Source organism: Oncorhynchus tshawytscha, linkage group LG03 (genome assembly GCF_018296145.1).
Source record: "Oncorhynchus tshawytscha isolate Ot180627B linkage group LG03, Otsh_v2.0, whole genome shotgun sequence".
NCBI classification, from domain to species: domain Eukaryota; kingdom Metazoa; phylum Chordata; class Actinopteri; order Salmoniformes; family Salmonidae; genus Oncorhynchus; species Oncorhynchus tshawytscha.
In genome coordinates, this window is record NC_056431.1 from 13,772,221 (window position 1) to 13,799,332 (window position 27,112).

Here is a 27,112-nt window from a genome sequence, read left to right on the forward strand (position 1 = left end):
CATGCCTTGGACATGTTGGCTTTGTAACACTAGTATCAGAGAGGTTGACAAATAGATCCAATCTGCCACTGAAACAATAATACAAAATAATGCTTATCTCACACAATTTCCCTCTTTAAAACCTTCCTCCCCCTTTCTGCCCTAGGCAGTCCATAATAATTCAGACATACTAGATTAGATTTACTGTAATGTCCCTCAGAAGGCTCAGAATAACTAGCTGGGGAAATAGAACTAACCTGAATACAGTGAACGATACTGAGGACACTATATGGATATTTAAAGCTTGTACACAGTAGAAGGAATGTGTAGTTGTATATTTTTTTTAATTTACAGTTTAATCATGTCATGTTTTTGTAGTAAGATGTATTGTCAGTGTCATGGTCACTCAAATGAATGTGTAAAAGTTCAAACATGTGATATGTAAAGTTAAGCACGGTATACAAAGCATTAGAACTAGAGGGAGCATGTGACACATGTTTCTGTTGGTAGGACTCAACAACAAACCTGGTGCTCTATTTTTGTGTAATGCTTTGGATGTATTAAACCATGTAACTGAGATGGGAATGTTAGAGAAGGTTGACATCCATCTTTGAAATACACAAAGTTACAGCAATGACCTTCATCCATAGGTTTTTCAGAAATCTCACACTGTATGACTGACTTGTATTAGAGGCAGTTTTTGTTGAGGAAACACTTAATACCTCTCCTCACATCATCATCCCCACTCAATGACCCAGACCCAGTCTGTGTGTCTGTAGACCAAATGAGACAGTGATTACAGTGCACGTGCCCAGACATGTCCCTGTAGACTGGCCTGTGGCCAACAGTGGGCAGCCCACCCTGGTCCCTGGCCTGTCGTTTGATCTGAGGGGTTGGCTGGTCGGCTGGCTCCAGCCAGACCAGGCATTGTATCCCAAACAATGCACCCCAGACCTACTGAACTATAAACATATCCCTTTGTACGGTTTTCCTTGAATTCTGAGCAGGGAGACACCCAGAGTCAGGAAAAGGCTGGACTCCTGTCCAAATTGAGAACGTCTACACCCCAAATTACAGCTGACTGGACATTTGAGATTGTCTGTGTCCCCTCTCCCCTTCCCTCTCCCTCTCTAACCTTCCCTCTCTCTCCCTCTCCAGCCTGCAGCCCCACAAGAAGTACAGTACATTCTTGAGGGAATCATGCAATTTCAATTCAATGGTTAAAATTACTCATTGTAAATAAATAGCACTCCTAAATTGAAATGGATCAACTGACCCCAACCCTGATACTTTTTAAAAGTAATTGTGTAAAAAAAAATATTCTACTCTGTTTTGAAATGTCCATGCTGTAGTACCTCCTCCAAACCAGCTGAGGTCGTCTGTCCAACGACGTGACGCCAAAAAGTTCCCCTCCCCCACGAGAGGCCCCTCTGTTCCTCATCTGATCAGCTGACTTGAATGTGATGCTGCTGGAAAGACCTCTAGGATTAGGATTTGATTGGCAATTATGAATATTAAACCATAGGAATTGATTACTGTTCGAATAGTTTTGTCATTAGATCTCAGGTAAGAAATGGGAAAACTGTATTTTTAAATTTTTACTGTAAATCTCCTCGATATCATGTGATACCAGCTAGCTAGCTATGGGTCATGTTTCAATCAACTGAGAATGTCACTTGCAGTAACGTTAGTGAGGTTTAGCAACTTTTGATGTAAAGCAATAGAAGACAAATATCCTTTCTCTTGCATGCTAGCTAACCAGATATATCAGCAGCACGTAGATAAGACCGGTTTGGGAAGACATATTGATTAAATAGCAGTCAATGTTGTCTGCTATCATTTACCAACTGATGTATCAACATGAAATAGAGAATAACGTTGCGGTTGATAATACCGTACTACATATTAAGTCCTGTTGAACAAGTACATTTTTTCTTGTCTTACAGCACCCATCTCTGTGCATTTCGTTTTGAGCCTGTAGTCATCAGTGTATAGCTGTAACCATGACAGAGTTCTGGTTGATCTCAGCTCCTGGAGAGAAGACCTGCCAGCAGACATGGGACCAGATGATGGTGGCCACCACGCGCAACAACAACCTGTCCACCAACAACAAGTTCAACATCCCAGACCTCAAGGTTAGCCTGCAGTAGTAGCCATAGATAGTAGCTACTACATTACCATACAAACTTGTAGGGCTGAGCAATATATTTTGAATACCGGCACAGAGCCACATACCGGTATAGATTTTTACAGTACCATCTATAACAATATGTTGACAGTGCTAAATAAATAACAAGTTACTAGTTTTCTCTGAGTTTGGTTGAGTATAAAATAATCACAATGGAGAAAGCCCAATAATAACACTTAGAATTCACTTGCCATCCTACGGTCATGCACTACTCAAAAACCGACATACCATCAAAAATTAGAAAATTATTGAATGAAAATGGCCATATCGCCCAACTAACTTATACTGAAAAAAAATATGAATGCAACATGTAAAGTGTTGGTCCCATGTTTCATGAGCTGAAATAAAAGATCCCAGAAATGTTCCATATGCAAAAAAGCTTATTTCTCAAATCCCTGTTAGTGAAAATTTCTCCTTTGCCAAGATTTTTTATTTATTTCACTTTTATTTAACCAGGTAGGCTAGTTGGGAACAAGTTCTCATTTACAACTGCGACCTGGCATAGATAATCCATCCATCTGACAGGTGTGGCATATCATTTTTAACTAAGAGATAAGAATAACAAATAATTAAAGAGCGGCAGTAAATAACAATAGCGGGGCTATATACAAGGGGTACCGGTACAGAGTCAATGTGCGGGGGCACCAGTGTCAAGGTAATATGTAGGTAGAGTTATTAAAGTGACTATACATAAATAATAACAGAGAGTAGCAGCAGCATAGAAGGAGGGGAGGGGGGGGGGCAATGCAAATAGTATGAGTGGCCATTTGATTAACTGTTCAGGAGTCTTATGGCTTGGGGGTAGAAGCTGTTTAGAAGTCTGGACCTAGACTTGGTGCACCGGTACCACGTGTCGTGCGGTAGCAGAGAGAACAGTCTATAACTAGTGTGGCTGGAGTCTTTGACAATTTTTTTGGGCCTTCCTCTGACACCGCCTGGATGGCAGGAAGGTTGGACCCGGTGATGTACTGGGCCGTTCGCACTACCCTCTGTAGTTCCTTGCGGTCGAAGGCCGAGCAGTTGCCATACCAGGCGGTGATGGAACCAGTCAGGCAGGATGCTCTCGATGGTGCAGCTGTAGAACCTTTTGAGGATCTGAGGACCCATGCCCAATCTTTTCAGTCTCCTGAGGGGGAATAGGTTTTGTTGTGCCCTCTTCACGACTGTCTTGGTGTGCTTGGATCATGTTAGTTTGTTGGTGATGTGGACGCCAAGGAACTTGAAGCTCTCAACCTGCTCCACTACAGCCCCGTCGTTGAGAATGGGGGCGTGCTTGGTCTTTTTTACCCCCCTGTAGTCCACAATCATCTCCTTTGTATTGATCATGTTGAGGAAGAGGTTGTTGTCCTTGCACCACACGGTCAGTTCTATGACCTCCTCCCAATAGGCTGTCTCATTGTTGTCGGTGATCAGGCCTACCACTGTTGTCATCAGCAAACTTAATGATGGTGTTGGAATCATGCCTGGCTGTGCAGTCATGAGTGAACAGGGAGTACATGAGGGGACTGAGAACACACCCCTGAGGGGCCCCCGTGTTGAGGATCAGCGTGGCGGATGTGTTGGTACCTACCCTCACCACCTGGGGGCAGCCCGTCAGGAACCCATGGCTGCACCCCTGCCCTGTCATGTGAAATCCATAGATTAGTGCCTAATTTATTTATTTCAGTTGACTGATTTTCTTATATGAACTGTAACTCAGTAAAATCTTTGAAATTGTTGCATGTTGTGTTAATATTTTTGTTCATTATACTTACTAGCCCCTCTACATTCCTATGTGGAACAAGGCTTCCACGAAACATTGCCATAGTTTACTCACAAATGAAATCATATTCCCCATATTACTTCAAAAGCAACAATAGAGAAATAAGTATTGTCCACTCACTTCTCCCAATAAGTGATCTGTTAATAATGTTATGGGTCAAAGCCTTCTCCTTTCATTACTCCAGAAGTGCCACCCATCCAAAATGATTCAATGGGCATTATATTCCAGGGAAAATACCCAGAGTCCCTATAGGATGGTTATCCTCTGTGACCCTGCTGACCCCTATGCCACTTGGGGTACACGGCACGCGACGGAACATTTTACAATACATGAAGGGGTCCTGACAAAAGTACCGCCATCCAAAGCACACAGGCTCCAGAATATCACTGCTGGGTGACTGACTCTCAGATGTCACTGAGAAAACAACACAGGCAGGCAGCACAACCAGACCCCTGACCTCAGGACTCTCATCCAGTCTTTGCCCTAGTTTGAGTTGGCCCTAGTTTGATCAAAGGCCCTCAAAGCAACATTTAGGCCTCTGGCATTAAGCCAATGAACCAATGGGCTCACCCCATCTATAAAATGGGCTCACCCTGGGTATATGATGGAAGGGGAAATACTGTTTGAATCAAAGCTTTGACATGTTTGGCCTTTTTTCCTTTTTGCATTAACAGGTGGGGACGCTAGATGTGTTAGTTGGGCTGTCAGATGACCTGGCCAAACTGGACTCCTTTATTGAAGGGTAGGCATTTAACTACACTGCAATTTCCCCTTTGAACATTAAGTATCACTTCAGGATTACTGTACGAAATATCACATTCACTACTATGTATACAGCTTGTCCATTGTGAATGTGTTGTGATAGACATATTATTTTTGTTAAAGTGCCTGTGATGTCTTCGGGGTCCAGTCAATTCTGTAATCCCTCCGTGGCCCTAGCCTTGCTACAATAAGGAATTTCACACCAACGTGAGGCTAGCAGGCCCAGAGACTAAAGTTAGCAATTTACAGTTTGGTGACACACCGGCATCTCTTTACTCAGTTATGTTTATTGCTCATGACTTGTGTGCTACTTTTGGTTTGAAGTTATTTATAATCCTTGGAAAACCTTGACGTCCAAAAATTCACACATACTAAGCAAGCCCTGCTTCCTCTGTAGACACTGACTCTCAAAGAATGGCAACTGTAGAAACCCAGTTACCTCTCATAGGGCAATATCAGCCTTGTTCTGGAACTCGTCTGTAGGAAATTTGAAGATGAGAAAGCCGAAGTAACACCTTTACAGACTAATTTGGGATTCTCTTAATCTGACAGCGTTCTTAGTTGTCTAGACAAACAAGCCTGAGTCTTAGAATTGAGTTTTTCTCCATCGTTCACCGATCGCACATCAGTTGGAATGTAATCATATCAAGTATTATCCACATCATTTTGGTTCAGGGAAGGCAACTACAGTGCTAAAAAAAATAGTGAAAAACAGAAATGGATTGTAAATTATCTGTTAGTTATTAGTAAATTATCAGTTAACCAACTGATTAATTGGTTATCAAGAATTGGTTGATAACCAATGATCCTTAGTAGGCCTACAGGTCCATTTTCCATTTAAAAGGTCTTTCATCAGTATACTGTATAATGTGCACAGTTGTTAGTCTGGTGCTGTAGATTATATATAGATAGATAAACACTCATACCCTGACCAATGAACAGTCTGCTTAGACTTTGATGTTTTGAGCAGAGTGCTATATGAATGCATGGTATATTTAAGCAATAAGGCCCGAGGAGGTGTGGTATGTGGGCAATATACCACAGCTAAGGGCTGTTCTTATACACGACACAACGCTGAGTGCCTGGATATAGCCCTTAGCCATGGTATATTGGCCATATATCACAAACCCCCGAGGTGCCTTATTGCTATTATAAATTGTTTACCAATGTAATTAGAGCAGTAAAAATAGCTGTTTTGTCATACCCGTGGTATACGGTCTGATATACCATGGCTGTCATCCAATCAGCATTCAGGGCTCGAACCACCAGGTTTATAATCCCCTTTTGATGTGAGGGCTTGCTGACTGCAGCCTGACTGTGTGAATGTTTCCTGGCTGTTTACAGTGTGGTGAAGAAGGTGTCACAGTACATGGCTGATGTGTTAGAGGACAGCCGAGACAAAGTCCAGGAGAACCTGCTGGCCAACGGAGGTACTTATCATCACATACAAGTTACTCATATGAAAACAATACAGGTAGTTATCACATACAAGATACTGGTATCAAAATAATGGAGGTAGTTAAGATCGCAGAAATTGAATAACTAGAACAGCAATTCCCATTCAAGTTTGTCATTCTATTTCTTTCATTATCATCACGTACAAGTTATTCATATGAAAACAATGGAGGACATTGGAGATTAGCTAGTTAGTTGTCATCACATACAAATTTGTCCAGGAAGTGTGCTTCTGCCTCTACTGTGCACATTGATTGACTAAGGAATTATCCTTTTAACCTGTTAATACGAAATACTAAAGAAATACCAGCACATTTAGAAATGGTTGATTAGAGTATCTTGCAATTACCCATAAAGCCATGCATCATAATGTAAAAACGTCATTCTAACAAGTCCTTTCCTCAATAACAATGCCTTGATTCCCTCTAGTGGATCTGGTGACCTACATCACACGGTTTCAGTGGGACATGGCCAAGTACCCCATCAAGCAGTCACTGAAGAACATCTCTGATATCATATCCAAGGCAAGTCTTTCTCCTACCCTCATCTGATTCTCTTGATAATTAGCTAGACGAAGAACCTTTTTTATAACTGTCATGTAGTCATGATTTTGATAGCGTATGAAGGTATAGAAATATCAACAAGTAAATTATATTTCAATGGTATCAATCAACTGTATTTTTACTACCTCTTGAGTAAATCTGTTGTTAAACACTGTGCACAGTTTTTACGTGGGTTGTATTCTGAGTACTTCACCTCTTCCTCTCTACAGCAAGTAAGCCAGATTGACAACGACCTGAAGGCCAGAGCCTCTGCCTACAACAACCTGAAAGGGAACCTGCAGAATCTGGAGAGGAAGAATGCGTGAGTCAAGTTTTTTTGCTCGAAGACCTGAATATATTTTCCACTGCTTCTAATCTATGCCTTCAGTGAGAATTATATTTGAACCAGTTGAGGAAAGGTCTTCCAATGCATATTTGCTTTGTTCAATTGTTTCTTTCAACATTGTTTACATTATCATTAATGTATCATGCAATACTGTGTTGTGTCTGTAGGGGAAGCCTGCTGACCAGGAGTCTGGCTGACATTGTCAAGAAGGAGGACTTTGTGATTGACTCTGAGTATCTGATCACTATGCTGGTGGTTGTACCAAAGTAAGTACAACTGTTTCCCAGTTTACAACAGTGTCATATTGAAACTTTTTTTATAACACCTGTTTGCTGTCTAACAATTGTGGATCCTTCTAGGACGAGTTATGCTGACTGGCAGAAGACCTATGAAACGTTGTCTGAAATGGTGGTACCCCGATCCACTAAGTAAGTATATTGGAAATTCATAGCCCATGGTGAATGCATGTTAAAATAGCTACTTCAGGGCCTCCTGGGTGGAGCAGTGGTTAAGGGCGCCAGCTGTGCCACCAGAGACTCTGGGTTCGCGCCCAGGCTCTGTCGTAACCGGCCGCGACCGGGAGGTCCGTGGGGCGACGCACCGTGGGGCGACGCACAAGCGACGCTAACCGTTCTCTGCTTGCCAGGTGCACGGTGTTTCCTCCGACACATGCGCGCTGTGTTAAAAAGCAGTGCGGCTTGGTTGGGTTGTGTATCGGAGGACTTCGTCTCTCCCGAGCCCGTACAGGAGTTGTAGCGATGAGACAAGATAGTAGCTATTAACAATTGGGTACCACAAAATTGGGGAGAAAAAAAAAGACATTTTTATTTTATTTAAAAAATATATATTAAAAAAAATTACTACTTCAGTACATTGTCTCTTCAATCCATATCTTAGTATTTTCTGCTCATGAAGTGATTTCATTGTGAGTCCATCATGCCCGTCTGACTGTTCTGTTTGTCCCATTATTACAGCCTGCTGTTTGAGGACCATGACAGTGGTCTGTTCAGCGTCACCCTATTCAGGAAGGCCATTGATGACTTCAGACACAAGGCCAGAGAGAACAAGTAAGACACACACACACACACACACACACACACACACACTCTTCTCCATATGTAATTATCTTGCTGTTTCTATCAGGTACACAGTCAGGGACTTCCAGTACAACGAGCAGGAGATGAATGCGGACAAAGAGGAGATGACACGTCTCTCCACAGACAAGAAGAAGCAGTTTGTAAGTCACATGACTGGGAATATGATTCCTGACCAAGGTATATGTGACTGAAACGTTGCACTATAAAGAAATGTTTCATTGCAAGTACACTTAGTGTTCGGACATCCCTGCAACCATTCTGGGATGTGTTGGGTGGGTGAAATGATTGGACAGTGGGGTGGATGGAGCCTCTAAGCCTTATTTTCCCTCTGTCAGGGACCACTGGTGCGATGGCTGAAAGTGAACTTCAGTGAGGCCTTCATCGCATGGATTCACATCAAGGCTTTGAGGGTCTTTGTGGAGTCTGTCTTAAGGTATGACGATCACACTGTACTAACAGTCGTCCAATTGTTAGATGTTTGTAGTGAATGACAAGATGCTTGTGACAAGAAGTCAACCTGAATGCAAATAAAATATCTAACTGACTGCGTGCTGTGCCTGCTGTTAGTGATTTAACTGCTCTGCCCATGCTCCCACAGATATGGGCTGCCTGTGAACTTCCAGGCCATGCTGCTCCAGCCCAACAAGAAGAACATGAAGAAACTGAGGGAGGTTCTCAATGACCTATACAAACACCTGGACAGCAGCGCTGCAGCTGTTATCGATGTGAGTAATTAGACGTGATATATATATACCCGGTGTGTCCAGATGAATACTTGTTCTATCTTTGTAGTAATGGGGCATTGCGATGCCAAAGACATGTTGTATATTAGAAATTCTGGCACATTAGCTAAATGAGATTTGATATGGTCTGGTTCAGCAGACCTGTTAGACAACCACATTATCCCTGTCGTGTTAATGTTATTTACCATGTAAGCTAATGGTCTCTATTTCTTTATTCCCTTGTAGTCTGCCATGGATATCCCTGGTCTGAACCTGAGCCAGCAGGAGTACTACCCTTATGTTTACTACAAGATAGACTGCAACCTGCTGGACTTTAAATAGATTTTCATTGTACCTGACCCCTCTGTTCTGTCTTTATGCTGAGTACCTACTAACTTGTGTTTTCCCGTAAATCTTTCTCCCAGTCTTGCTATTTTCTCCGTTCTCTGCTCTGCTATTTCCTCTCCTCTCCTTTGCTCTCCTCATGTCTGGGTGATGCTGTTTATCCTTGCTCTCCTCAGATGTGCATGCTCATTCCTTGTGGTTTAAAGCACTTAGTGACCCCCTCCATCTGTACAAACTGAGGACAAACAATGGCTTGATGTTTATTTTGTTGGTTTTGTTTACACATTGTTTGTAAAACAGCATAATCAAAGTACACTGTATTTAAAGGCCCAGTGCAGTCCAAACTGATTTTTCTGTGTTTGATTTTCCTGTGTTTTATATATATTTCCACACTGAGGTTGGAACGATATTGTGGAATAAGGCCATTTTAGCCTGTTTTGTCGTGACTGGTGACAAATTAATGAATAAACCAATATGAAAGTGTTCCAAACCTCTCTGCCAATAACAGCTAGTTTTCAGTTTTTCCATCCCCAATCCAAAACAGTCCTAGTCATATTCTTGCTTGAGAAATTGCTCTTGCTAAAACGCTATTTTTTTTGTTACTTTTTGAAAATTTTAATTGAAAAAAACTCACTGTATTTAATTGGTACCCAGAAAGGATTTGATGTTGCAATAAACCGGCTGCATTGGGCCTTTATGTGCTGAAACAAATAAGATGTCTAAATATTTATTTCGGGTAGTTTATGTATTTTCAATCATTCCACGTCTGTGTTGTGCATATTGATAGCTACATCTTTGAGTGGCACTATTCATAGATACTTGTGTATGTGACCAATGTGTTAATTTACCTGCACGTCCAAGCATATCTGGTACATGTTCATGAGGTATTGGTTCACCTTGGCAACAAATAGTGTTACAAAGATGCTATATTTGTGTGTTATCTCATGTTGTGTATATTTGATGTTAAAAGAGATATGTATGTGTACGCATTATGTATGCTATGAATAGATAAAACGGTCAATATGAAGAAAATGGTCTGTTTTGTCTGTGATTGGGGTTAACGTTTGTCTGTGTTGGTATGCTATATCGGTAGGTAAGGTTGTAAACATTACATAATGACAACATATTACAATGAATGGCCAGGCCCTGCAGGAATAGTCCATGTTTACAGTTGTGTGAGAGAAAGAGAGTGAGTCATGCTTGGTCTCTGCAGAACTAAGGGAAGGGTAGTTAGAGGAAGTTCCTCCATTGAGAAGTAGGAATGTACATAACCCTTAAGAAATCCCTGCCTTCAAACAATATGAGGAGTTCAATATGAATAGAAATGTGCTCCCAAATCCATCATTGAGAAATAGTATTTGTTTGAGAGCATAACATCATTGCCAGAGTAGCCTACACATTGCCTAGATGTATTCACATACGCTGTGGTCTATCAAATTGGACAGCAGATGGCACAAAATAACAGGGAAAGTGGGAAATAAAGTCCTCTAGCTGCGCATGTCACCTATGTATGCATTCCTCTGAAGTCGCCCGAAACCTGACAGGCGTTCAGACCATGCAAACAATCCGTCATATGACTGGTACCCATACGAAAACACTGCAAGGCGGGGGAAATAATAATCACTGTCCGTGGTGGTGCTGCTGTTGCGAGGGAGAGGGAACCGCATCTCCCGATGTCTTCAGGCTGCCCGGATCGTTTGTTTATCTGCGGCTCCCGGTTTATTCGTGTCAACCCCGGCCTTTCTCGGTCGATAGAATGAAAGGATGGCCAAGCGGCGAGATGCGGACGAGGAGAACAGAGAGCTGATCGGCCCTGCTGCGGTCCAGCGAGATGCGACGCTGTATCCCGGGATGGCAAAAATGGACGGAATGGAGGAAAGAGGGGGAAGTGAACTGTCTTTAGAGGAGATTTTAATGCTCTACAGCCAACCGATAAATGAAGAGCAGGCTTGGGCAGTGTGTTACCAATGCTGCGTAAACCTGGCTCAGGGACATAGGAGGAATTCTGGCCCCGCTGCCGGTGCATCAGTGGTGGATACTGCAAAGAGGATTGAGGGACCACAGGATGTGAGGATTCAGAAAGACGGAGCTGTCAAATTACAATATGAAGGCTGTGACGGTAGGTACAATAATTATGTAATGATGATGTTTGCAATGCGTTCATGATTTTTTTCTGGCAGTTTTATTTTCATTTCGCCAACACATTGGTAATATTACCTATTCCTAGAATGAGAAAATATGTAATAATGTTGAATCAATGTAGAAACCTAGGTCAACAAGGCAGCTGGATACCGAATGATAGATTCATATGTCATGCTTTCCAATTGTTGGCTATTGCATTTAGTCAGCTGGCTCAGCCGTTGTTGTTTTTTCCCCTTCGCACATCACATGTTCATGTTCATCATCCACACTCCATGAAATAGCTTACTGGGATAAAAAAAACAAGAGCATATTTCCATGGCACAATTTGTTGCTGCCCAGAGTGACATACAGTGCATTCGGGAAAGTATTCAGACTCCTTCACCTTTTCCACATTTCGTTACGTTAGATCCTTATTTTAAAATGGATTAAATAAATACATGTCCTCATCAATCTACACATAATACCCCATAATGTAAAAGTGAAAACAGGTTTTTAGAAATTTTTGCAAATGTATTACAAATGAAAAACAGAAATACCTTATTTACATAAGTATTCAGACCATTTGCTATGAGACTCGAAATTGAGTTCAGGATCATCCTGTTTCCATTGATCATCCTTGAGATGTTTCTACAACTTGATTGGAGTCCACCTGTGGTAAATTCAATTGATTTGACATGATTTGGAAAGACAACCACCTGTCTATATAAGGTCCCACAGTTGACAGTTCATGTCAGAGAAAAAAACCAAGCCTTGAGGTTGAAGGAATTGTCCTTAGAGCCCCGAGACAGGATTCTGTTGAGGCACAGATCTGGGGAAGGGTATCAAACCAATTTATGTAGCATTGAAGACCCCCCAAGAACACAGTGGCCAACCATAATTCTTAAATGGAAGAAGTTTGGAACCACCAAGACTCTTTCTAGAGCTGGCTGCCTGGCCAAACTGAGCAATAGGGGGAGAAGGGTCGTGGTCAGGGAGGTGACCAAGAACCCGATGGTCACTCTGACAGGGCTCCAGCGTTCCTCTGTGAAGATAAGAGAACCTTCCAGAAGGACAACCATCTCTGCAGCACTTCAATCAGGCCTTTATGGTAGAGTGGCCAGACTGAAGACACTTCTCAGTAAAAGGCACATGACAGCCCACTTGGAGTTTGCCAAAAGGCACCTAAAGGACTCTCAGACCATGAGAAACAAGATTGTCTGGTCTGATGAAACCAAGATTGATCTCTTTGGCCTGAATGCCAAGCATCACATCTGGAAGAAACCTGGCACCATCCCTTACAGTGAAGCATGATGGTGGCAGCATCATACTGTGGGGATGTTTTTCAGGGGCAGGAACTGGGAGACTAGTCAGGATCGAGAGAAAGATGAACGGAATAAAGTACAGAGAGATCCTTGATGAAAATCTGCCCCAGAGTGCACAGGACCTCAGACTGGGGCGAAGGATCCCCTTCCAACATGACAATGACCCTAAGCACACAGCCAAGACAACGTAGGAATGGCGTTGTGACAGCTCTCCATCCAACCTGACAGAGCTTGAGAGGATCCGCATAGAAGAATGAGAGAAACTCCCCAAAGACAAGTGTGCCAAGCTTGTAGCGTCATACCCAAGAAGACTCAGTTGTTTTTTTTGTATACATTTGCAAAAATGTCTAAAAACTTTGCTTTGTCATTATGGGGTACTGTGTGTAGAGTGATAAGGGGGGGGAAACTATTTCATCAATTTTAAAATAAGGCTGTAACGTAACAATATTTAGAAAAGTCAAGGGGTCTGTATACTTTCCGAATCCACTATACTGTACGGTGGGTGGTGGTGGATGTGGCCCCTTATCAACCTTTTAAAATGTATTTTTGTAGATTTTTTTATGGAGTGTTTTCATTGCCACAAAGACCCTCAACCAATGGTATGACTGCATGATGGCCCCAAGCCACATCATCATCATCATCATCATCATCATCACTGTAGTCATCAATGGACTTATGCCTTAACAGCTGGGGCCTAGCTAAACTGTTGACATTGTCTTGTGTTACACCTGATATGACACAGCAAAAATGTGTGTAGTCTGGGTGTGCCTTTGTATCTGCTTGAATACCCATTCTCCGGCCAAACGCTACACCCACGGGCATTAGTTTCTTCTCCGCAGTGAGTCTGGATCTGAGTCCCCGACCCGTCACCTAGCCTCTGTCGAGACCCCAACAACAGGAAGTTCCGGTTTTCAGGGGAAACGGAAAGAGAGGCTGTGACGTTAACAAGGCAACATCATCTTAACTCCTCCACATTTACTGGATTGGTTGAACAGTGCAGAAAATAACCTCCCCGACAGTTTTATTCCCTTCTTCTCTCAAGTTCAGTATGTAAGGGATCTAGTTTCAGCTGTTCATTTTACGCCTGCTACGTTAGGTTATGCGAATGCGAACACATTCGGGGGCCGTCTGATTGGTCCAGAACCAATGGGCTGGACCAAAGCCAGAACAAACATGGGTAAAACTGTGGTTTAAAAATTTGTCATTGGCTTTCATACTCTGATAGGGCAGCGGGTAGCTTAGCGGTTAAGACTGCTGGGCCAGTAACCGAAAGGTTTTCAAGCTGACTAGCTGAAAAATATGTTGACGTGCCCTTGAGCAAGGCACGTAACCCCAATTGCTCCTGTAAGTCGCTCTGGATAAGAGCGTCTGCTAAATGACTAAAATGTTAAATGTAATTGGTTAAAGATGATCCAATCGCTGATGACTTTGGTTTGTACAACGCCCCTCGTCCCACAAACAATTTCAATGATCACAGTCTCAGACTAAAGTATGTGGCAAACAACAGAGCAAAAAAATAATTTACTGTGAGTCATCAGGCTACCTGTAAAAGTGACTAGGATTTACAAGTAATGTGTCTTGTCTTGCATGTGGAGAGTTCTTGTCGGTCTTTCTCCTCACTAGTATCCTGTAATCAGATTCCCAGATACAGACTCTATTTCACCCAATATGTCTTTGTTTATTTACCCATGGTGTCACAGGGAAGCTGTACCCTAGCTCTTACTCAGTTACACACCTTGAGTCAATGTGTACTGAGTCAATTTGATGGCTTATTGGCTTTGGACTCAATGTACTCCATGCTTAATCAGCTTTTTTACATGTACATTTACATTTGAGTCATTTAGCAGACACTCTTATCCAGAGTGACTTAATGTGTGTGTGCATACATTTTCCAACTTTTTCCTACTGGTCCCCGGTGGGAATGAAAACCCACATCTCTGGCGTTTTTGGCATTAATGAACTGACTGTGCATAGTAAGGGTGGAATATGTGGTGTACTGTATTTTATTTGACGTGCCTGGCAGTGTGTTAGTAACTCAGTAATAGTAATTGGGGATGGGAGGTTTTGCATGGTTTGCTACTGGTCTGCGGATGGCTACTCTACAGGCAATGCTGTTATTGAATGTGGTATCATCATGTGTGTTATTACACTTTGTTCATCTGTGATTATTACATTAAAATGACTACAGCTAATCATCTGTTGAGGTAATGTAGATAGGCTAACTTTATTCTTGCGACGCCTTTCTTTTTCTGGTGCCTTAAATCCATTATAATATCTTTCTACGCTGATTTGTTACGTGATTTCCATATTTGATGGATTCTCAGAAGGACTGACCACTCTGATGTCTGGTTAACTGTGCTAAAGTTCAAGGGGTCTCCCCCAAGGGATATCAGCCATGCCAGCTGTGTTCAGAGACAGACAGACAGGCATACAGAAAGAAAAACTGAGAGAGAGCCTTCTTCCAACCAATTTGTCACTGACCCACAATTTGTCACTGACCAAACAGTAGCTACTCTCAAAATGTAGCTACTCTTATTCAATTTCCCAAGTTTCCTGATTGATTGCATTTATCATAATGTTTACTGTGGCCTCGCTGTTGTTTAGATTGTCACGCCGTAGCTCCCTGATGAGAGACAGAGAGAGAGAGAGAGAGAGAGAGAGAGAGAGCTTGCACAGTGGAAAGGGAAAGTGATTTCCTCCTCTCTCTGTGTGTCTGAGGCCTTGTTTTGATCATCGTCCAGGTCTCTGTATCAGATTTCTTTCCCTCATTGATGAAGCCTTTTGTGTGAGTCTGTGTGAGAATATCAGGATCTGTCCGTTGTCTGTTTCCTGCATGGCAGTAACAAAAGCAAGTTGTTTTGTCTTACATTGAGTGTCAAAATAAGCCTGGTTCCTCTAGGTTTCTTCCTAGGTTCCTGCCGTTCTAGGGAGTTTTTCCTAGCCACTGCTTCCTTCTGTATCTGCATTGCTTCCTCTTTGGGGTTTTAGGCTGGGTATCTGTATAGCACTTTGTGGCAACTGCTGACGTAAAACGGGCTTTATAAAATAAATTGGATTTGAAAATAAGGACCATTGGTTTAGTCACTGATTCAAGGACAATGGTTGTGAGTAGTTCTGTTGGGCTGTTGACGTCCTGAAATATTAGACCTCCATCTTGTTTTTTCTCATCAATGAATGGGGCAGTCACAAGCAAATGATTTGAACATGTTGTTTTGCAGGATGTTACAATAGAGCTTGTCATTGTGTATGTGGAGAGGGTCATCAAAAAAGAATCTGCTTGGTCACGTTATTGAAGTTAATAAACATTTCATGACGATGACATGGTGGCTTGGAGGAACATTTAGGCCTAACCCAGAGGCTTCTTGAATGAAATGTATTGATTCATTTTAGCTGTGTGTATGCAGGCAAAGGCAGAGACAGGGCCAGTGACTGACTGGCAGAGGTAGAGGCCGAGACAGTGACTGACTGGCAGAGGCAGTAACAGAGACTGACTGGCAGAGGCAGTAACCAGTAACAGAGACTGACTGGCAGAGGCAGTAACAGAGACTGACTGGCAGAGGTAAAGGCCGAGGCAGTGACTGACTGGCAGAGGCAGTAACAGAGACTGACTGGCAGAGGTAGAGGCCGAGGCAGTGACTGACTGGCAGAGGTAGAGGCCGAGGCAGTGACAGAGTCTGACTGGCAGAGGCAGTGACAGGGGCTGACTGGCAGAGATAGAAGCAGAGGTAGAAGCAGAGGCAGTGAGAGAGACTGACTGGTAGAGGCAGAGGCAGTGACAAGAGACTGACTGGCAGAGGTAGAAGCAGAGGCAGTGAGAGAGACTGTCTGGCAGAGACAGTGACAGAGACTGACAGGTAGAAGGCAGAGGCAGTGAGAGAGACTGTCTGGCAGAGACAGTGACAGAGACTGACTGGCAGAGGCAGAGGCAGTGAGAGAGACTGTCTGGCAGAGACAGTGACAGAGACTGTCTGGCAGAGGCAGTGACAAGAGACTGACTGGCAGAGGTAGAAGCAGAGGCAGTGAGAGAGACTGTCTGGCAGAGACAGTGACAGAGACTGACTGGCAGAGGCAGTGAGAGAGACAGAGACTGACTGGCAGAGGCAGAGGCAGTAAGAGAGACAGAGACTGACTGGCAGAGGCAGAGGCAGTGAGAGAGACAGAGACAGGGTGTCATCAGTAGTAGCCACCAACCAAGTGGTGAGAATGAACTACTGCTTTCATTGACTGTGACCCAGTTAATGATGTTGTCTTAAAGACACATTCCTATATCTTCTTCTTTTTCTTCTTCCATGGACCCTGTTTTTTCTGGTCAGGTTTACGATCCTATAAAGAATTCTGGCCCTATTATCTATTGTGCTACAGCATATAGGCAAGGTTAGCCCTCATGGTAGTCAATTTATGTTATAATGCACTTGTGTTGTACTTTACCTATTTTGCTCAAGATGGTGGTTCTGCCTCACTTGATTAAACAGCTTTCATTTTATGACAGTCTGATAATAATAACCTTGTTTGACTGAGCAGATTATCTTCATGGCTGATGGCCAGTTAGTGACTCCATCACGGAGTCACCGGAGCCTTTGTTGCTCGTCGACCTTCTGACTCGGGCTGATCGGCGTTTGAGTTACCAGAGAGTTGCCGTGGCAACTGCAGTCAGCCGCCCAGGGGTGGTTCATGTGTGAGACCTAAATGCATACAGTCGTGGCCAAAAGTTTTGAGAATGACACAAATATTAATTTGCACAAAGTTTGCTGCTTCAGTGTCTTGAGATATTTTTGTCAGATGTTACTATGGAATACTGAAGTGTAATTACATGCATTTCATAAGTGTCAATATTTGCAGTGTTCTTTTTCTTTTTCAAGACTTCTGCAATCCACCCTGGCATGCTGTCAATTAATTTCTGGGCCACATCCTGACTGATGGCAGCCCATTCATGCATAATCAATGCTTGGAGTTTGTCTGAATTTGTGCGGTTTTGTTTGTCCACCCGCCTCTTGAGGATTGACCACAAGTTCTCAATGGGATTAAGGTCTGGGGAGTTTCTTGGCCATGGACCCAAAATATTGATGTTTTGTTCCCTGAGCCACTTAGTTATCACTTTTGCCTTATGGCAAGTTGCTCCATCATGCTGGAGAAGGCATTGTTCGTCACCAAACTGTTCCTGGATGGTTGGGAGAAGTTGCTCTCGTAGGATGTGTTGGTACCATTCTTAATTCATGGCTGTGTTCTTAGGCAAAATTGTGAGTGAGCCCACTCCCTTGGCTGAGATGCAACCCCACACATCAATGGTCTCAGGATGCTTTACTGTTGGCATGACACAGGACTGATGGTAGTGCTCACCTTGTTTTCTCCGAACAAGCTTTTTTCCAGATGCAATCCGGAAAGGGGATTCATCAGCAATCCAGAAAGGGAATTCATCAGCAATCGGAAAGGGGATTCATCAGCAATCGGAAAGGGGATTCATCAGCAATCGGAAAGGGGATTCATCAGCAATCGGAAAGGGGATTCATCAGCAATCCGGAAAGGGGATTCATCAGCAATCCGGAAAGGGGATTCATCAGCAATCGGAAAGGGGATTCATCAGCAATCGGAAAGGGGATTCATCAGAGAAAATTACTTTACCCCAGTCCTCAGCAGTCCAATCCCTGTACCTTTTGCAGAACATCAGTCTGTCCCTGATGTTTTTCCTGGAATTAAGTGTCTTCTTTGCTGCCCTTCTTGACACCAGGCCATCCTCCAAAAGTCTTCACCTCACTGTGCGTGCAGATGCACTCATACCTGCCTGCTGCTATTCCTGAGCAAGCTCTGTACTGGTGGTGCCCCGATCCCGTAGCTGAATCAACTTTAGGAGACGGTCCTGGCGCTTGCTGGACTTTCTTGGGCGCCCTGGAGCCTTCTTCACAACAATTGAGCCACTCTCCTTGAAGTTCTTGATGATCCGATAAATGGTTGATTTAGGTGCAATCTTACTGGCAGCAATATCCTTACCTGTGAAGCCCTTTTTGTGCAAAGCAATGATGACGACATGTGTTTCCATGCAGGTAACCATGATTGACAGAGGAAGAACAATGATTCCAAGCACCACCCTCCTTTTGAAGCTTCCAGTCTGTTATTCAAACTCAATCAGCATGACAGAGTAATTTCCAGCCTTGTCCTTGTCAACACTCACACCTGTGTTAACGAGAGAATCACTGACATGATGTCAGCTGGTCCTTTTGTGGCAAGGCTGAAATGCAGTGGAAATATTTTTGGGGGATTCAGTTCATTTGCATGGCAAAGAGGGACTTTGCAATTACTTGCAATTCATCTGATCACTCTTCATAACATTCTGAAGTATATGCAAATTGCCATCATACAAACTGAGGCAGCAGACTTTGTGAAAATTAATATTCGTGTGATTCTCAAAACTTTTGGCCACGACTGTACAGTATCTCATAACATATTAGGCCCAGTTGAAATCAATAATACAGATATAGGGGGAAAACACACTGCAGGTTCAATAAGAATGTTCAGGCTGAATCTGAGGTGATCCTGTTAACCATGTTAAAACTGACACCTTACATGCTGTTTCCTCTGCAGACATTGTCATATTGGATTATCAACACATAAATACATCTGTCTTTCAGATACAGTGTACAGAAACATTGACCCAGCGGCATGATTTTCACATTTTAATTGACCTGCAATTGATTGAATTGTGGCCTCTGTTTTAGTTACAGTAAAGGTTTAGTATAAAACAATACATGCTCTCTTTTGACCTGAAAGGCTGTGTTGGTTGGGCCAGTTGTTAACGTCTTATTGTAGCTCTGAGAGTTCATCATAGTTTCACATCCAGGTCATAACCAAGCCAATGTATTTTAAGATGCTTTGCTTTAGTCATAAATTCCCTGTTGACCACAACTTTCCTCTGTCTCTCCACAGGTAAATCCATCCCAGCCACATCAACAGAGGTGAGTGGCATGTTTCTGACTTCCTTGTTTCTGGGAAGATATCTGTAATAATACGAAAGAAAGATGTTGAGCAGGAGGGCCGACCGTGTTCCAATGGAATTCTACCTGGCGAAACCGGGCCGGCAACAGTGGTGGATGGATACTATCTGTACAAGCATAGGGCGTGTTAATCCTGCTTGATGACATGCCTGACAGTCAACCTGCTGCCAGGGGCATTGTGGTGGTGGTTTCATTAGTGCTTTACCATACTGTCTGTGCAGTGCACACCTCATTCACAGCATCTAGCTCAGAGGTTAGACTAGAGAGAATGGATATGACCACACCTACGCTATGTGTAACATGGGACTGTCATTGACAGTGAGGCAATTTCAAATACACTAGCAGTCATTAACTAAAACAAGAACATCTGAAAAAATATATATCATAACACCTAGAACGAAGTCCTAACAGGAGCGATGATGGAGTCTATTTGGAGATCAGTGATAGAAAGACCACTACAGACTCTCTAGGCTCTCAGCTGGTCTGAGAGCTCTCCCCTTTGATGTTGGCTCTGGGTGACATCTAAAGGGCTAATTAGAGTGCTATATTGTAATTGACCTTCCCAGCAACCTCTTCTCAGCCTCTTCCTCCAGCTGATATGGTGATGGGAATAGTTCAATTCCATTCAATACAATTTTATTTATCCTCTCAGGGGCAAACAGCAGTGCTGTTCAAGTAGTCTCGCGCACAGCCTGGGGAGGAGGTTACTGCTCAAGTGGAGCAACAGCTATTGTTCTCTGTGTATCAGGTGATGTGTCTAGCTAGCATATTTTTGTGTTAGTACGTCATCATCACTACCACGAGGCTAGTAGTATTAGAGCACATGATATGAGGAAACTATTTCCCATAAATGTCCTAAATGACTGCAGTTTACTCTGTGTCTTGCATGTATTCAGGGCAGGCTAAATGTATAGTTGAACACCAATAATCTGTCTTCAGTGGGGTGGAACTTTGGGAGTCCTGAAAATGGCACCGGAGGAGATGGCCGCCGTTTTATGGTCTCCTAACCAATTGTGCTATTATGTGGGGGGTTTTCGCGATATTTGTAAATGATTTTGTACATAATGTTTCTGAAACCGTATCTTACGGCAGAAAAGAGCTTCTAGATATCAGGACAGCGATCACTCACCTCGAATTAGACAAAGATTTTTTCTACAACAACAACAACAGCAGCAAGCAGGACTCACACGATATTCTCCAAACACCCCACAGGACAGACATCCCAATTATTTGCAAGAGGAAGCGACGCAGAGGAAGAAGAGCCGGATGCCTTGTCTGGAACCGCAGAAGGCGAGTAGGAAAGCTGCCGTTACCGTCAATATTACTCGCCAACATGCAATCATTGGACAATAAACTAGACGAGGTACGATCACGAATATCCTACCAACGGGACATCAAAAACTGTAATATCCTATGTTTCACGGAATCGTGGCTGAATGACAACATGGATTTTCAGCTAGCGGGATACACGCTGCACCGGAAGAACAGAACAGCACAGACGAGGGGGGGGGCGGTCTGCGCATATTTGTAAACAACAGCTGGTGCACAAAATCTAAGGAAATCTCTAGATTTTGCTTGTCTGAAGTAGAGTATATTATGATAAATTGCAGGCCACACTGCTTGCCTAGAGAGTTCTCAGCTATACTTTTCGTGGCTGTTTATTTACCACCACAGACAGATGCTGACACTAAGACCGTACTCAGCCAGCTGTATAAGGAAATAAGCAAACAGGAAACCACTCACCCAAAGGCGGCGCTCCTAGTGGCCGGAGACTTTATTGCAGGAAAACTTAAATCAGTTGTACCAAATCTCTATCAACATGTAAAATGTGCAACCAGAGGGAAAAAATTCTAGATAACCTGTACTCCAGACACAGAGATGCGTACAGAGCTCTCCCTCGTCCTCCATTTGGTAAATCCGACCACAACTCTATCCTCCTGATTCCTGCTTACAAGCATAAATTAAAGCAGGAAGCACCAGTGACTCGGACTATAAAAAAAATGGTCAGATGAAGCAGATGCTAAACTACAGGACTGCTTTGCTATCACAGACTGGAACATGTTCCGGGATTCTTCCGATGACATTGAGGAATACACCACATCAGTCACTGGCTTTATCAGTAAGTGCATTGAGGACGTCGTCCCCAGAGTGTCTGTACCTACATACCCCAACCAGAAGCCATGGATTACAGGCAACATTCGCACTGAGCTAAAGGGTAGAGCTGCCACTTTCAAGGTGTGGGACTCGGAAGCTTACAAGAAATCCCGCTATGCCCTGCGACGAACCATCAAACAGGCAAAGCGTCAATACAGGGCTAAGATTGAATCATACTACACCGCCTCCGACGCTCGTCGGATGTGGCAGGGCTTGCAAACCATTACAGACTACAAAGAGAAGCACAGCCGTGTGCTGCCCAGTGACACGAGCCTACCAGACGAGCTAAATCACTTCTATCCTCGCTTCGAGGCAAGCAACACGGAGGCATGCCCGAGAGCATCAGCTGTTCCGGACGACTGTGTGATCATGCTCTCCATAGCCGACGTGAATAAGACCTTTAAACAGGTCAACATTCACAAGGCTGCGGGGCCAGATGGATTACCAGGACGTGTGCTCTGGGCATGTGCTGACCAACTGGCAGGTGTCTTCACTGACATTTTCAACATGTCCCTGATTGAGTCTGCAATACCAACATGCTACAAGCATACCACCATAGTACCTGTGCCCAAGACAAAGGCAATCTGCCTAAATGAGTACAGACCCGTGGCACTCACGTCCGTAGCCATGAAGTGCTTTGAAAGGCTGGTAATGGCTCACATCAACACCATCATCCCAGAAACCCTAGACCCACTTCAATTTGAATACCGCCTAAATATATCCACAGATGATGCAATCTCTATTGCACTTCACACTGCCCTTTCCCACCTGGACAAAAGGAACACCTATGTGAGAATGCTATTCATTGACTTCAGCTCAGCGTTCAACACCAAAGTACCCTCAAAGCTCATCGCTAAGCTAAGGAACCTGGGACTAAACACCTCCCTCTGCAACTGGATCCCGGACTTCCTGACGGGCTGCCCCCAGGTGGTGAGGGTAGGTAGCAACACATTTGCCACGCTGATCCTCAACACTGGAGCTCCCCAGGGGTGCGTGCTCAGTCCCCTCCTGTACTCCCTGTTCACCCACAACTACATGGCCAGGCACGACTCCAACACCATCATTAAGTTTGCTGACTACACAACATTGGTAGGCCTGATTACCGACAATGACGAGACAGCCTATAGGGAGGAGGTCAGAGACCTCCTGGTGCCAGAATAACAACCTATCCCTCAACGTAACCAAGACTAAGGAGATGATTGTGGACTACAGGAAAAGGAGCACCGAGCATGTTCCCATTCTCAGAATAACAACCTATCCCTCAACGTAACCAAGACTAAGGAGATGATTGTGGACTACAGGAAAAGGAACACCGAGCACGTCCCCATTCTCATCGACTGGGCTGTAGTGGAGCAGGTTGAGAGCTTGAAATTCCTTGGTGTCCACATCAACAACAAAATCGAATGTTCCAAACACACCAAGACAGTTGTGAAGAGGGCACGACAAAGCCTATTCCCCCTCAGGAAAATAAAAATATTTGGCATGGGTCCTGAGATCCTCAAAAGCTACAGCTGCAACATCGAGAACATCCTGACTGGTTGTATCACTGCCTGGTACGGCAATTACTCGGCCTCCGACCGCAAGGCACTTCAGAGGGTAGTGCGTACGGCCCAGTACATCACTGGGGCAAAGCTGCCTGCCATCCAGGACCTCTACACCAGGCGGTGTCAGAGGAAGGCCCTGAAAATTGTCAAAGACCCCAGCCACCTCAGTCATAGACTGTTCTCTCTACTACCACATGGCAAGCGGTACCGGAGTGCCAAGTCTAGGACAAAAAGGCTTCTCAACAGTTTTTACCCCCTAAGCCATAAGACTCCTGAACAGCTTACCAATGGTTACCTAGACTATTTGCATTGTGTGCCCCCCAACCCCTCTTTTATGCTGCTACTACTCTCTGTTTATCTTATATGCAAAGTCACTTTAACTGTACATTCATGTACATACTACCTCAATTGGCCCGACCAACCAGTGCTCCCGCACATTGGCTAACCGGGCTATCTGCATTGTGTCCCGCCACCAGCCAACCCCTCTTTTTACGCAACTGCTCCTCTTTGTTCATCATATATGCAAAGTCACTTTAACCATATCTACATGTACATAGGTATATAGCCTTGCTACTCTTATTTTCAAATGTCTTTTTACTGTTGTTTTATGTCTTTACTTACCTACACACACACATACTTTTTTTTCTCTGCACTATTAGTTAGAGCCTGTAAGTAAGCATTTCACTGTAAGGTCTACTACACCTGTTGTATTCGGCGAACGTGACAAATAAACTTTGCAGGTGGAGAGAGAATAGAACACACACACACTGAGACTCTCTCTCCCTCTCTCCTATCTCCCTCTCTCTGCGACTGTGAGTGAGAATGTGCAGTGAAACTGCGTCAACAAAATCCCTACTAAGCTGCTTTACGGCAGAGATGGGTTCTCCTAGTGCAGTCAGTCCGTGTCTGATGTGATGTGTGAGAGCCTGGCTGAGGAAAAGAAAATACGAGAAAGTCTATCCTCATTCCAACACCCTCTTCTGACTGTCACTGCAGATCCAGCAGTCATATTACATTACAGCTCGTGTGTGTGTGTGTGTGTGTGTGGACAATTTAGTTCAGAAACATTGGTCGTGATTGGATCACACCACTTCCCCCACACTGTCACTGACGTGATTCAATCTCTACTATGCTGCTGTATGACACTGAACTATATGAAACCTGTGTTGTTGTGGCACAATTTACTACCATGAAGACAGAGAGAGACAGCTGAGCCACTATCCCTTGGCCCAGACACTGAGAGTGCAATGGAGGTACAGTAGAACCACATAAATGTAGCAGATGATAAGTAGGTATCCCACAGTGCAGTGACGTCACCCTCCATGAGAACTAAAATAAAGTTGCTTTTGGCTAGCTAGCAGATAGCACGCTGCTTTGTGTGTAGATTAGTGTTAGTCATGGGTTCACTTCCCTGGTATTCAGTACAGGGGTAGAACACGTCACATAATGGGGAAACAACCCCTGTGTGACTCCTGAAGAATGCTAGTCTTCTTGGTAACACTGCTGTTGATGCCTCCAGCGTTTCTCAAACCTTTCTGGTCTCGTGATCTTGCTACTCTTACTGCTTCTTACTGCTTCTTACTGCTTCTTACTGCTGGATTATGTTTCATACCTTCATTATGTCCCAGGCAGGCTGGTCCTCTCCTCTCGGTTATAATTCAACAGGATTTTTAAGAGTAAGCCTTTGAAGTTTGGAGGAGGATGATTATGACAGTTAACATAGTAATAATTTGTCAGACAGCATGGTGTTGAATGTAAACAAGAACTCTATTGGAAATAGTCTGGCTGGACTGATTAACTACACGATCAAAGGAAAAGCTGTCTTCTCTGATCAGCTTCTGAATAGTATAATTGAATTTTGTCCAAAACAATCTGAACATTCCCATTCATTCCTTCTTGAAAATTGTTTGATGGGTTTAGTTTAATGTGTGTTAAAGTGGGTGTGTGGTTGTACGCCGGGGGATCAGGGGGGGGTGTTTTCTGAACCCTCAGGCGGCGCTGAACGTCAGTCATATGATTCAGAGGTCATGGTGTTGAGCACAACGTCTCTCCTCTTGCCTTCTCTCAAATCACCACTTTGACTCTAAAGCAAGGCCCTCTACTTTACCTATAAACTCTGTTATGAAATGATCGTGAAAACTATTCTAAAACCTTTATCTGGTGATGTTAAAGAACATTGAAGGGTTTCCTGCCTTCCCTCCTCTGCTATCAATCCCCTCTCTTTTTTGTTGTTGATACAATTAGTCATTCAGTTTTTTCCCAGTTTCATATTTCATATTTCAAGTTATTACACATTTCAGGATTTACCATTTCAGATTGCTTCATACAGTTACATGTACATACATTTAGATAGGTCAGAGGGTCAGGTACATTCAAGGTCATGGACATTTTGACATTGTTCAAAGGCAGTGCTTCTCACTCCTGGTTCCAGGGACCCAAAGGGATGCACATTCCCACTACCCGCCCCCTATACACCCACTCCCAATGAGAGGCTTGATGGCCCCAGGCCCAGAACCTAGAAACACATCTCAAAGGTATATAGACAAGTATGGTCACAGATTCTCAGCAGAGCCAGGCCAGCCACACACAATGGAGGCAAATCAGATATTTAAAAATAAATAATAACAATAAAAGCAACATTAATCCATTGTTGACTGCCTCAAACCAAGTTCAGACATTAGGGGTGAAGTCATTCATCAATTATGTATTGAATAGATTGATTTCTTGCAAAGGAGACACTTATCAGTTTCACAACTGAATGCATTCATCCGAAATGTGTCTTCCCCTCTCTGAATCAGAGAGGCGCGGGGGGCTTCCCTAATCAACGTCCACGTCATCGGCGCCCGGGGACTAGTTGTTGTTTGGGGGTTAACTGCCTTGTTCAAGGGCATAATATAATATTTTTCCACCTTGCCGGCTCGAGGATTCGAATCAGCGACCTTTCGGTTACTGGCTCAATGCTCTTGCAGTTCTCTATCAAATGACAACCCTATAAAACGATCACATTGTGAGAGATGGAGGCAGATCTTCTGATGTCGTTCAAAGGCTCCATTGTTTAGGCAGCCCCTCCATGTGAGGTTGTGTGCTTTTTATTAAATATTATTTCACAAAGTCTGGAAGATGGCTCTCCCTGATTTCTCTCCCTAAGGAAGAAGATAAATTTTTTATGTAAGGTAAGCGTTCAGTTATTGGGTTAAAACTATTGTAATTAAGAGGAGAGGGGAGGGGTGCAGAGTAGATGAGATGAGAGGAGAGAAGAGAAGAACAGAGGAGAACATAGGAGAACAGAAGAGAACAGAGGAGAGGAGAGCTAACTAGTTTACATTATCCCAACTGTAATCAGCCGAGTTAGCAGTTCAGTTCAGAGCTCTGCAGTTGGCTGGAAGTTTTTTCTGTGTTTGAAGTCACCTGCAGTGTTTCTGCTGTCTTTACAAAAGTATTGCACTACATAGGGAATAGTGTGCTATTTGGGACACATCCTACTGTCTCTCTGTAACATTTACGCAAATAAAGGTGGACAAAATAACACACATGGATCAGTTATAGGTGTTGAAGCATTTTTACAATGGGTCAGATTATGTGATGATGGTTTTAGTATTACTGTTGATACACTACATGGCCAAAAGTATGTGGACACCCCTTCAAATGAGTGGATTCAGTTATTTTAGCCACACCCGTTGCTGACAGGTGTATAAAATCGAGCACACAGCCATGCAATCTCCATAGACAGACATTGGCAGTAGAATGGGCTGTACTGAAGAGCTCAGTGACTTTCACCGTGGCACTG

At 43.6% G+C, this 27,112-nt stretch overlaps 2 protein-coding genes across 8 annotated transcripts in view; both read left to right on the forward strand.

The window, feature by feature from the left end:
* Positions 1-1,385: 1,385 nt before the first annotated feature.
* Positions 1,386-10,230, forward strand: LOC112227682 (V-type proton ATPase subunit C 1-A). The gene is made up of 13 exons (XM_024392491.2): positions 1,386-1,545; positions 1,926-2,114; positions 4,604-4,671; positions 6,036-6,121; positions 6,576-6,670; positions 6,919-7,010; positions 7,202-7,300; positions 7,394-7,462; positions 8,009-8,101; positions 8,178-8,271; positions 8,467-8,564; positions 8,730-8,856; positions 9,100-10,230. Exons 2-13 carry the CDS (start codon positions 1,983-1,985, stop codon positions 9,193-9,195), a joined length of 1,149 nt encoding a protein of 382 aa, XP_024248259.1. The 5' UTR covers positions 1,386-1,545; positions 1,926-1,982; the 3' UTR covers positions 9,196-10,230.
* A 557-nt stretch (positions 10,231-10,787) lies between these two features.
* LOC112244430 (protein spire homolog 1) overlaps positions 10,788-27,112 on the forward strand; it is a 62,766-nt gene continuing 46,441 nt past the window's right edge. For 3 of the 7 annotated variants that reach the window (XM_042310145.1, XM_042310146.1, XM_042310152.1), the window contains exons 1-2: positions 10,790-11,317; positions 19,560-19,588. In XM_042310145.1, the coding sequence (XP_042166079.1) occupies positions 10,963-11,317; positions 19,560-19,588 (384 nt within the window). In that variant the 5' untranslated portion in view covers positions 10,790-10,962. Of the gene's footprint in view, positions 11,318-19,559; positions 19,589-27,112 lie in introns of all 7 variants that reach the window. The other 4 variants (XM_042310133.1, XM_042310136.1, XM_042310134.1 and 1 more) reach the window with 2 other exon arrangements.